The sequence below is a fragment of the Capra hircus genome, chromosome 19 (genome assembly GCF_001704415.2).
Source record: "Capra hircus breed San Clemente chromosome 19, ASM170441v1, whole genome shotgun sequence".
In the NCBI taxonomy this organism is placed as follows: domain Eukaryota; kingdom Metazoa; phylum Chordata; class Mammalia; order Artiodactyla; family Bovidae; genus Capra; species Capra hircus.
This window is the reverse complement of record NC_030826.1, coordinates 11,933,417-11,947,752: the sequence shown is the minus strand read 5'-3', so window position 1 is coordinate 11,947,752 and position 14,336 is coordinate 11,933,417. Positions and strand designations below refer to the sequence as shown.

The following is a 14,336-nucleotide window of genomic DNA, read 5'->3' as shown; positions in this document are numbered from 1 at the left end:
GACTTACCCATATTTAGATTAGGCCCTTGAGACTAGGTTATGTATCTACAGACATGTCAACTTCTGTTTGAATTGTAAGCTAAATCAGTACTCAGATCTTTGTTTTGGGACAAAAATAGTAGAAATACTTCTGTTTAAGTGATATATTACTATGGCATACCTTTCTTTCTCCATCTTTCTTCAGGGCAAAACTAATTTTAGCTGTTTTTTAAGTAAGCCAAGAGCTCTAGGAAGGAGGGATGAGGAAGAGAGTTCTTTCAGAGGATTAGCACTTAGTTTCAGTTGCATTCTAGGCACAATTTGTTATTAGCTGTTTACTGTTGGATTGTAAATATATGGAACTCTCAAAGTGGATCTCTGAAGTGTGATCTTTGCAAGTGTGAATTTTTAGGATGTAACCTCTCAGTATCATGTGTTTTATGAACATGTAAGAAGGCTTAGCATACAGGTGGTAATTAATCTGAAATGAGTCTCAGAAGTCTAAGCGGTTGGCTGCGCAAACAGATGCGGTATATTCCCATAGAATGCCAATAAGAAGAGAAGGAAATGGAAAAGTTAAAGAATAAGTAGGGGAAGAAAAGTCAGTGCACCTGTGGTATCAGAATAATAGTTTGTGAGTTTAAAAGAACACAGCACAACAGAAATTACAACAAACTGTGTTAACTCTAAAGTCATCCCATTGTTTTTCTTTTGTAAAGAAATTCCATCTAATGTCTAAACCTCGTTGTACAAGCTAAAGCAGTTATGTTCTGTTCCTGTAAGGGGCCTGATTAGTATCTTTTTTCCTTGTCCCTGAATTAGTAATGTGCTTGTTTGGTAGTAGGAAATCTTCTGTCTACAGAATTTATCTGCTGCCTGGTCTTGTTGCAAATCCTTTTTTATATTAAAGCAAGATGAACCTTTAGTCAACAATTACGTATGGTGAGGTATAGTTTTCTGTGATCAGCCAGTATATGCTTGTGATCAGGGTAGGCACTGGAATCAACCTAATGCAGAGGGGATAAATTTACAGACAGGTTGTCGTTGATATTGCTGAAAGCCACATGTGAATGTTCGAGAATAGAGACTTTCTGTTATCCATTCTCAACATCGGTACTTCAAAATAAGATTGCTGCCCAACATCTAGTCAGTGTTAAAACAGGTAAGAATTGGGCTTTCCATAAACCATGCAATGTAAAATAAATAAATGAACCAGTGACCCCAGAAAGAAAGAAATATACTTAGGTTTTTTTTTTTCTTAAGGGTCTTTCCTGATGGTACAGTGGCTAAGACTTCAGGTCCCAATGCAGGGAACCTGGGATCAATCCCTGGTCAGGAAACTAAATCCCACATGCTGCAGCTAAGAGTTTGCATGTTGCAACCATTCTACATGCTGCAACTAAGACATAGCACAGCCAAATAAATAAATAAAAGCATTTTAAAAAGCATAGCAGTATTCTCTTTGGGGCAGTACTTTGTTAGGAACTTCAGAGTTTCTCATCTCTAGCCTCCAGTGGACCTAAAGTCAGTTTATTTTTCTTAGTAAAGCATGTTCATGCTTATGGTTAAGTTGAAATGCTTTTAGATTCCTGCAGTTTCCCTTTTACTTCTTAATTCTAGAAACATTAAAGGAAACATTACTTTTATAAATATGCTTTTTTATAAAGTACTTTTTCAAAAGGTGTTTATTCCTAGGGAATTTTATATCAGAAGGTGACTAGTAATATATCTTTATTTACCATTCTAAATACAAAATAATTTACTTATTTTTGGAAAATATTTTAATAAATTTGATTTGATTGAAAGAGGGAAGATTGAGGAAAATGATACACACATTTGGGGAAGAGGAAGTATTTATGCTCAAAATTTGTCCTTGAGAAAGTTATTGAAATAGTGATTTTATAAAATATTTAAATAGTGGAAGATTTTTATTTGATAGGAAGAATGTTCTTGTCTGGAGATGGGAGGATATTCCGACATTTAGCTTTGGTGCACCGCACCTAACGTAGTGCACAGTTGTGCCTCCTTGTGAAGCTTTTAAGAAACAACACCTGAAAATTGCATATGATTTTCGTTTGTATCTTTGCAAGTTGCCCTAGCCATACTTAGCACATTCTCATATATCCTATTTTCTCAAATCCCAGAACAGCATCTAGTGTTCAGGAGATGGGTGCAAAGCAACAGTCTGAATTTCCATTGTGACAGAATTGCTTTAGTGTCGCACTTTACATTTTCCACACTACTAAATATTCAGAAATTAAGTATAGAAAGTAGGAAATAAACCCCCCAAGTAAACAATTTTGTCATTTATTCTAATGAAACCCTTTCATTTCCCCAATGGTTAAGCTGAATTCTAGGATAAATTATTTCTCACTTGGTCTTACCTTCTTGTTTTTCAGCCCCTGGAGGAGGACCCATGGCCAAGGCTGAACTCCAAGGACCATATACCTGCCCTTATTCGTAGTAATGCCTTCTCAGAGAATTATTTAGAAGTCCCACCTGAGATAGCTCGAGGGAATGTCCAGGCTGCAGTCATATCCTCAAAAGATCCAGAGCCACTAGAAGAAAATTGCACTAAAGCCCTGACTTTAAGGATACACGATTCTTTGAATAATAGCCTGTCTGTTGGCCTGGTGCCTACCAATTCAACAAACACCATCATGGACCAAAAAAATGTGAAGATACCGAGCCCAGGTCAAATGAAAGCCCAAGAAGTTGAAAGAACCCCTCCGGCAAACTTCAAAAGGACATTAGAAGAATCCAACTCTGGCCCTCTTATGAAGAAGCACAGACGGAATGGTTTAAGTCGTAGCAGTGGTGCTCAGCCTGCAAGCCTCCCCACAACCTCCCAGCGTAAGAACTCTGTTAAACTTACCATGCGACGCAGACTCAGGGGCCAGAAGAAAATTGGGAATCCTTTACTTCACCAGCACAGAAAAACTGTTTGTGTTTGCTGAAATATGTTTGGAAATTTTTTCCAAACTTAAGAGGGCTTTTTTGAATTTGGTGCCGAAGTTGAACTTTTTTTAAGGGGACAAAATAAAAATAGTATGAGTTTGACTTTTTGGAATTCAGCAATTTTAGCCTGGCCTTGTACTTGCTTGTATTATAAATGTGAATTTTGTAGATGTTAGGGTGTAAGTTGCTGTAAAATGTGTGTAAATTTGTATCCTTCACACAAACTCAGTCTCTTACTCTGATACACGGTAAATGTAACAACAGGGCTAAAGGTTTAAAAAAAAACTCTATTAGATTTTAGAAATACATTAAAACTTTTAAAAATGCTTATTAAGAAATTTGTATGTCACTTGTGATGAAACCTACACAACTTTTTAAAGTAAATTATTAAGCAAACTGGAAAAGTGATGTATTTTCATAGTGACCTGTGTCTCACTTAATGTTTCTTAGAGACAGCTAGTGTCTTTTTTAAATTATTTTTTATTTCTAATTTCATAATCCAGAACTAAATTTTTCATAGAAGCCGAAGTGTTGAGCCATGCAAAAGTAGCTGGGTGTTAGTCTCCTTGTCCTAATTAAAATACTATGCAGTATCTCTTATTTCATTCAGTAGCATTTTTTCTAAAACATTAACCATCAGATTTGCTCACCAGATCTTTGAAGTAGAAGGAGGTATGTTTGCCTAAAGAGATGCCCTTTTCAATCATCCCAGACATTCAGTGGCATTAATAAGTCTTAAAGTGGTTATATCCTCTTCTTATGTTTGCATAAAATATGTGAAGTTTTTCTTGCTATTTCAGTAATGGATGGTGCTGCTAATTCCCAACATTTCTTAAATTATTTTATATATCATACAGTTTTCATTGATTATATGGATATGTTTGTTCATCTAATAAATCAGTGAACTGTTACTGATGTTGCTGAATTATTGTTATTGGTTTGTTTTAATGATATATATTAACTTTGTGTTATGCCATGATCAAGCTTTAGAGTAACAACTTAAAATGTATGTAATGTTCATTTTTGCACTCTAATTTTAATGGAGAGTACATCAACTCAGGCTAAATATACAACAATAAGAATATGATTAGGTCAGTTATGGTTTATAAGTTATGGTTTGTAAGAATTTGATGAATTATTATGTAGCAATTGAAAGTGAATAAAACTGTATTATTTGAAAAAAACTAAAAGGAACTAATACTGAAATACTAAGAGTATGTTGTTTTGGTGTGATGAGTTGCTTTACAAAGAGAACTTTTTAAAATGTATGACTTTAGAATAGGACTCTAAATGAGACATTGAAGAGTTAATTCATGCATTCAGCATTGACCATGCACCAACAGTATGCTAGGAGCTGTGCACTTGGAAACATGCCAGCTGTCGGTAAGAGGATTAACTGAGAACAAGTGCTGCAGGTGAAACATTAATTTTGGCTAGTTTTTTGTTTGTTTGTTTGTTTTAATTTTGACTAGTTTGTCAAGACTAGAGATAGATCCTGGTGGCTCAGACAGTCTGCAAACTGGAAAAGTGATGTATGCAACGCAGGAGACCCAGGTTCGATCCCTGGGTCGGGAAGATCCCCTGGAGAAGGAAATGGCAAGCCACTCCAGTATTCTTGCCTGGAGAATCCCATGGACAGAGGAGCCTGACAAGCTACAGTTGATGGGGTTGCAAAGAGGTGGACTAACACTTTCAATTTCTTTTTTCAAGACTAGAGTTTGTTTTTCAGATCTTTCCAAGATAATGACAGCAAGTAGCAAACACTTTTGGACTCACTTTTTTGTGAAAGATTTTTTTCATCTTTGTTTTTCAGATCAACTTTTTTATGTAAAAATGTTGGAATTTTTCCTAGATTATATTTTTAGTATAATAGTCCAGTTTCATACCATACTAGTAGCTATCTAATACTGTAAACATTTTAGGTTTGACATACATAACTGAAAGGTAAAACTAACTTTTTTTTTGGTATGGGTTCCTAGGGCTGTTTTTAGGCCTGTTCTTTAAGGAGGTAAAGATGTCATGGAATCACAAATAATGTTTTAATGTCTCTATTAAATTTTATTTGCTTATCACATATAGATCAGAAGTGTAATGCATGATGGAAACTTCATAATGTATAAAATGGGTACATAATGAATATACCCTCACTTTAGTCCTCAGGGTAGCCAACAAGTCTACACAAAGACCTACAGCTATACATGTATTTTTCTCCTAATATTATATCTTGAAGATTTTTCCATATCAGAACATCACAGAGCCTCCTCATTCTTTAGTATTCTCCCCTGGCTATGTTATTTAACTATGCTACTACTTAACTGGGTCTTCCCAGGTGGTTCTTGTAATGCAGGAGATGAGAGTCTGACTCCTGGGTTGGGAAGATGCAGTGGAGAAGGAAATGACAACCCACTCCAATATTCTTGTCTCAGAAATACGTGGACAGAGGAGCCAGCAGGCTGCAGTCCATGACTTCACAAGAGTCGGACATGACATAGTGACTAAACAACAACTGCTTAACCATGTCCACTGAAAGGACAAACACAATTTCTTCCTTGACCGAAGGTGCCAGATGTGTGGGTTTTCCTATACCAAGAAATGCTCCAATATTCTGCAGATACCAACTGAGTGTCCTCCAATTTATTGTGACACTGTCCATCTGATCCCACAAGGGCTGTCTCCTAGTGCTGCCTACACTTAAGATACCAATTGCAAGCCCCAGATGGTCACCTACTTTTCTTCTTTGTTCAGTCACTAAGTTGCGTCCAATTCTTTGTGACCCCATGGACTGCAGCATGCCAGGCTTCCCTGTCCTTCGATATCTCCTGGACTTTGCTCAAACTCACATCCATTGAGTCGGTGATGCCATCCAACCATCTCATCCTCTTGTCCCTTTCTCCTCCTGCCCTTCATCTTCCCCATCATCAGGGCCTTTTCCAATGAGTCAGTTCTTCTCATCAGGCCAAAGTATTGAAGCTTCAGCATGTCTTTCCTATGAATATTCAGGACTGATTTACTTTAGGATTGACTAGTTTGAGCTCCTGGCTGTCCAAGGGACTCTTAAGAGCCTTCTCAAGCACCACATTCAAAAGCATCATTTCTTCAGTGTTAGCCTTTGTTATGGTCTGACTCACATCCATAATAGCTACTGGAAAAACCATAGCTTTGACTATAGGGAACTTTGAGGTGGTTGCGGCACAGGTTCCTGTGCCAGATCCTTAGTGACCTTTGGAACAAGGAGGGTGAGGGTCCTGGCGCCTTCTCCCTCGGTGCCGGTCTTCTTGAAGCCTTTGCTAGCCAGGCCTCGTGGCCGCCTCCATGAAAACCACTCCCGGGTGCAGCCCCACGTGGCCAGCTGTACTGTGCCGCTGGGCCAGATGATGGCCAAGAAGCTGCTGCTGAGGGCCCCTGCTCTCCGTGTCCTCTGCTTTCCAAGCCCCCCAGGCCTGCCCTGCTGCCTGCCAGGCCATGAACACCCGGCCGCACTGGCTACCGAGTCTCTGTCAGCTCCATGGCCTCCAGAACTGGGATAGCCAAGTGTCTTGGTGCTAAATTGGGGGAAGTTGTGGTTTATCAAGAGCAACGGAGCCTCCAGTCTAAGTAAAACGTGGTCCATTGGAGAAGGCAGTGGCAAACCACGCCAGCGTTCATGCCTGGAGAACCACATGAACAGCATGAAAAGGCAAAAAGATACAACATTTTTACTGGCTGGTATAAATCAGTGTCCCACAATCACCATCTCAGGTTTGAAGCTTTGCTAGAACAGCAAAGGGAACTGTGTTCACTGGTTTATCATATAATAAAGGCTATAGATGAACAGATGAAGCCCAGAAGGGTCTCAAGTGTAGGAGGTTCTGTCCCAAGGATTTAGGTTACACTACCCTCCTAGAAAGTTATGACCAACCTAGACAGCATATTAAAAAGCAGAGGCCTTACTTTGCCAACAAAGGTGTGTCTAGTCAAGGCTATGGTTTTTCCAGTGGTCATGTATGGGTGTGAGAGTTGGATTATAAAGAAAGCTGAGCGCTGAAGAATTGATGCTTTTGAACTGTGGTATTGGAGACGACTCTTGAGAGTTCCTTGGACTGCAAGGAGATCCAACCAGTCCATCCTCAAGGAAATCAGTCCTGAACATTCATTGGAAGGACTGATGCTGAAACTGAAACTCTAATACTTTGGCCACCTGATGCGAAGAACTGACTCATTTGAAAGCACCCTGATGCTGGGAAAGATTCAAGGCAGGAGGAGAAGGGGATGACAGAGGATAAGATGGTTGGATAGCATCACTGACTCAATGGACATGAGTTTGAGTAAACTCTGGGAGCTGGGGATGGACAGGGAGGCCTGGTGTGCTGCAGTCCGTGGGGTCGCAGAGTTGGACACTACTGAGCGACTGAACGGAATCCTCCTAGTGCATGAGTATGTGAATCAACCTGGAAGCACTCCAAAAGCCCACAGTCCAGGGATTTTCAGGGAGGCTTCATTATATAGACATGATCAATTATTACCTCAATCTCCAGACTCTTCTCCCAGGAGGATGCTATTGCTGTTACCGAACTCAGGTTCTGCTGCTTGCTGCTTGAAAACATACTCAAGAGATGAGTGTTTGTTGGAAATGAAAAGTTGATTTATTCAGGACGTCGGCAACCTGGGAGAAGGCTGACTAGTGTCTAGTGTCGAAAGCCAACTCCGAAGATTCTGCTTGGCCATGAAAGTTTTTAAAGGGAGAATCATTTGAGGAGGAGGGATCAGTGTCTTCCTTATCTTCCCCTGTGCAGACTTTCTTCTGATTGGTCAGTGGTGAGGCAGAAGGCTCCAGGAATCTTGTGCTCACCCTTAAGATACCATTCTCCACCCGGGTGGGGCCTCATTCCTACTGAAGAACTCAAAGAATAATGTTTATGCCTTGAGGAGGAACCACGACCCTGCCCCGAAGCTGCACTGTTATTTCTTGACTGCTCCTCCTTTGTTTCTGCTTCCCCTCCCTTCCCTGATAATAACCACCTGTTTAAATCTGCGGAACTCAGGGAAGGTCAGGAGGCTGAATGAACCCTGTTTCCTACAAACAAGAAATGGGGGACACGGAAAAGAGTGTATCAGAGGGTATGTATCAGGTAGTTATATACGCCCCTTGGCGAGGAACTAGGACTCTTTCATCACTGAACTATTGACTGCTTTCCCATGGTTCCTGTAGTCCCTTACTTCCTTATATGTCATTCGTTACTGACACCTGTTCAAGGGCACGCATTGCAGCCAGGCTTAGATTACAAAATCGCTTGGGCCAAAAGTGCTTCTCTTCTGTCGAGAAAACCAGGCCTGGTTCTCTTTCTCCAGGGACTCCCTACCCTTTCTGTTCTTTGTATCCTCTCTTTTTTGATATTTTCTTTTTTTTTCCATTCATGTCAAGAGTGTTCATAATTGCTTGCAAGAGCATTTGTGTAATTTTGCTTTAAAGTGTCAGATATGATTCTTTGTCATTTAAGTATTGGCATCTGTTAATTTTTGCATGTGAATTGAGATTTTTTCTGGTTCTTTGTATACCATGTAATTTTTAGAAAATATTTTTGGCTGTGCTGGGTCTTCATTGCTATGCACGGGCTTTCTCTAGTTGCAGCAAACGGGGGCTGCTCTTGTGGTGTGCAGACCTCTCATTGCGGCGGCTTCTCTTGGTGCAGAGCGTGAGCGCTAGAGTGCGTGGGGCTCAGCAGTTGCCGCATATGGGCTCAGTAGTTGTGGCTCGAAGGCTACAGAGCACAGGCTCAGTAGCTGTGGTACACTGGACCCCGGACCAGGGCTTGAACTGGTGTCTCCTGCATTGCAAGGTGGACTCCCAACCCCTGGGCCACGGAAACCCCTACCATGTAATTTTGGATTATATCCCAGATATTTGACTATTATGACACTTTATTTAGCTCTTATGGAGATCATTGATATTTTTGTTTTAGTAGGCAGTCAATCTGGTTAATTTGTGCTGTTACAGGAAAGAAAGTGGGGCACGAGAGAATGGTAACTTGCCACATCTCAGGCAAGTCCCGGGGATGGCTGCTAAACGTGGCTTCTTGGCTTCATGAGGGAAAGAACTCAAGAGCCAGTCATAGCAGAATGCAAGGTTTATTCAGGGGTTTACTCCATAGACAGAAAATGGGCCATCTCAGAAGGTGGGGGGTTGTCAGTTTTTATTAGGGTGGGTAATTTCATAGGGTAATGAGTGATAGGATTATTCCAACTGTCTTGGGGAAGGGGCAGGGATTTCCAGGAATTGGGCCACTGCCCACTTTTTGGCCTTTTATGGCCAGCCTTGGAACTGTCATGGTGTCTTTGAGCAAGTCATTTAGCTCACTGATGTACTGTGCGTGTGTGTGCTCAGCCACTCAGTCGTGTCCGACTCTTTGGGACCCTGTGGACTGTAGCCCACCAGGTTCCTCTGTCCATGGTATTTTCCAGGCAAGAATACTGGAGTGCCTTGCCATTTCCTTCTCCAAGAGATCTTCCTGACCCAGGGGTCAAACCAGCATCTCTTGTGTCCTGCATCGGCAGGCAGGCTCTTTACCATTAGCACCACCTGGGAAGACCCACTGATGTATTACAATGAGCACGCACTGAGGCTCACGGTCTAGTGGAGGTCAGTCATCCGCCATCTTGGCCCCACCTTGGCTCTAACTAGTTTATATTGGGTCTTCAGTGGCGGTCATTCTTTTAAAGGTTGTTCCCTCCCCACTCCTGTCTGCATATTTTAACACACCTTCCGTGGATTGTGGTTTCAGTCGATTCATTTTCCAAATCCTTTGCCGTTGTGTAATTTTATCTGTCCCTTGTGTGTATTACGCAGGGGCTAGCTGGGGACCTGGGCAGTGATCTGTCCGCCAGTTTAGTTCTCAGAGCCTTCGATATGCTGATTAGGATAAGATTCATGCCTAAGGTATTCAGTGGAATCACTTTCCAGAGCTGCCCCCTCTCCAGAGTCTCCATGAGCTTTCCCTTTCTTTGGAGGTTCCTCTTTTTCAGGCAGAAAGCTGAGGTTCAGGGACCACGCCCTTCTGTCACTGTGCCTGCATTTGGTGTGTAAATGGACTAACATCTTTGAGTCTTGGTCCTCACATGTAAAATGCAGATAAATATACTACAACGACTGGTATATAGAGCTAAATAAATGTTTCCTAATATTAAATTTTTAGCTTCTCAAAGCTGTTCCTACAGATTCAGTTTTCGTTGATTTAAACAATCTTTATCCAAGTTTATGTATGTGAAGGGGAAATAAATTATGCCATGGGCATCAAAAAAGAGTTGATGAAACGAATTTTTGGTCTTCAATTAATAGTTTTAATTTCTAGTGTCTTTAGGGATAAATGTGTGTGTATGTGTGTGTTGGTAAGTCGTGTCTGACACTTTTGTGACGCTATGGACTATTGCATGCTGTTCTGTCCATGGGATTTCCCAGGCATGAATCCTGGAGGGGGTTGCCATTTCCTTCTCCAGGGGATCGTCCCGACCCAGGGAGCAAACCTGTCTCTCCTGCACTGGCAGACAAATTCTTCACCACTGAGCCACCTGGGAAGCCCTTAAGTATAAGCGCCAGCTCCAAATTGTAAGATAAATTGCTGGGGTTCTGACACCCAATTTTTCCTGTTAGTGAATAGAGTCTTAAGGGAAATAGAAATGAAACACAAACAATCCCTTCTGTTAAAGAGTTTACATTTTAGCTAAATAGACAATGCAATTATACATTAATCCGGTAGAAAATAGTTACAGGGTAGTACTAACGTGTCAAAGATAAAGGGCAACCAACCATACTTCATGGTTTACCTTATTTTTCTTTGGCTTATTTATTTTTTTCAGCCACACCATGTGGCATACGGGACCTTAGTTCTCTGGCCAGGGATCGAATCCATACCCCTGCATTGGAAGCACTGAGTCTCAACCACTGGACCGCCAGAGAAGTCTCTGTGTTAATTATTAATAGAGCCTCACTTCATGAAGCTTTCCTAGCTGGGATGACAAATTACATGACCACTTTATAGATAATAGTTTTAAGAGAATGACAAAGCAAAAGAAAATTATCACTGTATTTTCAGAAAGTTGGCTGGGACTGAGAATGAGCAGAGTGGGCTAAAGAGATCTGTGGGTTAGGTTGAAGGGACCAAGATAATAAACAAATACTTAGAATTCTGAATAGCAATGTGGGAAATGGTGTTTTAGAAACCACAGTTATCTAGTAATATCCAGGGCAGAAAAATGGCAGGCACAGTTGTAATTAAATAGATATGAGGTGATGTAACTGGATTGTTGGTTTTGCAGTTCTAAAGTTTCGAATTCTAATTTTTAGAGATTACCACAAACGATAGTGTGCAAAGTTTCAGCCTAATGAACGCATCAGAGAATACCCATGGAGTGAATAAGTAATGTACTCACAATTGGAGGATTTTAGAGAAATATAATTTCTTATTTTAATTTCATTTAATTTTTAAATTGATTTTTAATGGGCATGTAATTGCTTTACTATGTTGTATTAGTTTCTGCTACAGAACAATAGGAATCAGCTATAAGTATACATGTATCCTCTCTGTCTTGAGCCTCCCTCTTACCCTCCCCAGAGAAATGTAATTCTTTTAAACATTCATTAATTTTATTATTTACTTATTATTTTTGGCTGCACTGGGTCTTGGTTGCTGTGCACGGGTTTTCTCCAGTTGTGGCGAGCAGGGGCTCCTCCTCTTCAGGGTGCTTTGGCTGCTCATTGCGGTGGCTTCTCTTGTTGCAGAGCACAGGCTCTGGGGTGCAGGGTTTCAGTAGCTGTGGCACACGACTTAATTGTGGAATTTTCCCAGACCAGGGATCGAACCCATGTCCTCTTCATTGGCAGGCAGATTCTTAACCACTGGAAGAAGTCCAGAACGTAACTTAACCAGGGAAGTCCAAAATGTAACTTTTTAATAGACATTTTCTTAAGAGCAGTTTCAGTTTCACAGCAAAATTAGAGCGGGAAGGTACAGATTTCCCATGTAAGTCCCTTGCTGTTGTTCAGTTGCTCAGTCATGTCTGACTCTTTGTGACCACATGGACTGCTGCACGCCAGGCTTTCTTGACCTTCACCTGGAGCTTGCTCAAACTCATGAGCAAGGTGATGCCATCCAGCCATGTCATCCTCTGTCGTCCCCTTCTCCTCCTGCCTTCAATCTTTTCCAGCATCAGGGTCTTTTCCAATGAGTCAGCTCTTCGCATCAGGTGGCCAAAGTATTGGAGTTTCAGCTTCAGCATCAGTCCTTCCAATGAATACCCAGGACTGATTTCCTTTAGGATTGACTGGTTGGATCTCCTTGCTGTCCAAGATACTCTCAAGAGTCTTCTCCAACACCACAGTTCAAAAGCATCAATTCTTTGATGCTCAGCTTTCTTTAGGACCAACTCTCACATCCATATATGACCACTGGAAAAACCATTGCTTCACTATACGAACTTTGTTGGCAAAGAAATGTCTCTGCTTTTTAATAAGTCTTCCACACACAAATTCTGTTCTCAGGGCGTGTTTGTAGGTCCAGTTTGTTCATAAGAACTCGATTAACACAGCTGGCTATACAGTACTGTACTGTAGTATGTTTATAATACTTTTCACAAAAATAACACATATAAAACAAATACAAAACATAAAGACAACATTTTTAAAGTTACAGTACAGTACCTTGAAAAGTACAGTAGTACCAGCTATATCCGCGCTGCTTTCACACTTGTTTCCAGACTTGCTGGGTGTGAAATAAAGACACTGTATTACTCTATTCTATACAATACTGTGCAGTAAAGTGCACAAAAGTGCAACCACTTGTAGAGGATACATGCACACGACAATGTACACCTGATGCGTGAACTAACCTACCTTATTAGACACAAATGCACATTTGCATCTTTGAAAGTTCACAACTTGCAGGTTTGTATGTAGGTGGTTTACAGTGTATGTCCTGCCTTAACACATGTACAATCACCCTTGCTATCAAAATGCCCAACCAGAGGGAGAAAGCTGATGATCAGGATTTTTTTTTTACCTCTGTGTTTTTCCTTTTTTTTTTTTTTGACTGCTGCTCCAGGCTTACAGGATCCTAGCTCCCCTGCCAGGGACTGAACCTGAGCCCTTAGCAGTGAAATCGTGGAGTCCTAACCACTGGACTGCCAAGGAATTCCTTCTTTGTTTTTCCTTATACTTGACTGACAATTAAATATTAATGTTCACCAGTGAACATTAATAGGTCTATGTGAATAGTTCTATGTGAAATCAGATTATTTCACCACTGCTTAAATGAAATAATATTGTCCAAGTGTTTTTGTGGCCAAAACAAGTGGTAATGGCTTGCTTGAGGTTAAAAAAGAATTCTAATCCCATCAAACAAAAATAGAGGAGAAAATATTAACTGATCTTGATGTTTGGTTTGCTTATGGATAGTTCCTTGACAAATCTCAAACTTTTGCTTCTGGACTGCAGGGCCACAGGATTTTAGTAATCAGTGATTTATTACAATGGGCCATTATAGCAACTGGAAGAAAACAGGACTCTAGCTTGAAGTTACTTTTACACTGAAAAGAATTTCCCAGCTGGGATTGCTCAATCCAAAGAAGAGATTATTGAAAAGTTTCTCCATGACCCAGTAATCTGAAATGACTCATGAACTAACAATATGTACTAAGCCCCCCATAAGTCATGTTCATTCAATACACGGTTACCACAGGACTTATGTGATGGTTGGGCTGGTTGTGAGTCCGCTTGTTAATGCAGGGGACAGGGCGCAATCCCTGGTTTGGAAAGCTTCCACATGTTGTGGGGCAACAAAGTCCATGCACCACAACTACTGAGCCTGTGTTCTAGAGTGCCAGAGCTGCAACTACTAAAGCCCGAGTGCTTTCGAGTCTGTGCTCCCTAACAAGAGAAGCCTGCGTGCTGCAACTAGGGAGTAGCCCCCATTTGCTGCAGCCAGAGAAGGTCCAAGCACAGCGGTGAAGACCCAGCACGGCCAAAAAGTTAAACCATGATCATCACAAATTCTGTTTTCTATTTGAGGCTCATGAGTGAATCGAACACCATCTCTGTGAAGAAAAAAAATGGCGTAATTAGAAATAGCTGATTTTGTTGTTGTTTTCTCGGTTTACTGTAGCACTTTTATCTGGCAGTGACGCATTGCTGGGGCCTAATGTTCTCACATGACAGTGGAAAACTGAGTCTGTTGTCGTCTCTTAAAGAATTGAGAATTGCACACCAAAGCCTTACATAAAAGGATGAATAGATATACAGGTGTGAATGCAAATTGTTTTCCAGTTCAAGGCAGATAACACGGCACTGTGTTCTGGCAGGAAAGCTTCAGTAAGAAAGGAAAGTAGGTCCTAAGGCTTGGAACTTTCTAATCCTGTAAGACTGACAAGAACTA

General features: G+C 40.9%; 1 protein-coding gene across 2 annotated transcripts in view; it reads left to right on the top strand.

Moving 5' to 3' along the window:
* Positions 1-4,121, top strand: part of PPM1D (protein phosphatase, Mg2+/Mn2+ dependent 1D) — a 60,050-nt gene extending 55,929 nt beyond the window's left edge. For both annotated transcript variants that reach the window (XM_013971835.2, XM_018064148.1), the window contains exon 6: positions 2,379-4,121. In XM_013971835.2, coding sequence (XP_013827289.2) covers positions 2,379-2,936 — 558 coding nt within the window. In that variant the 3' untranslated portion in view covers positions 2,937-4,121. The remainder of the gene's footprint in view (positions 1-2,378) is intronic.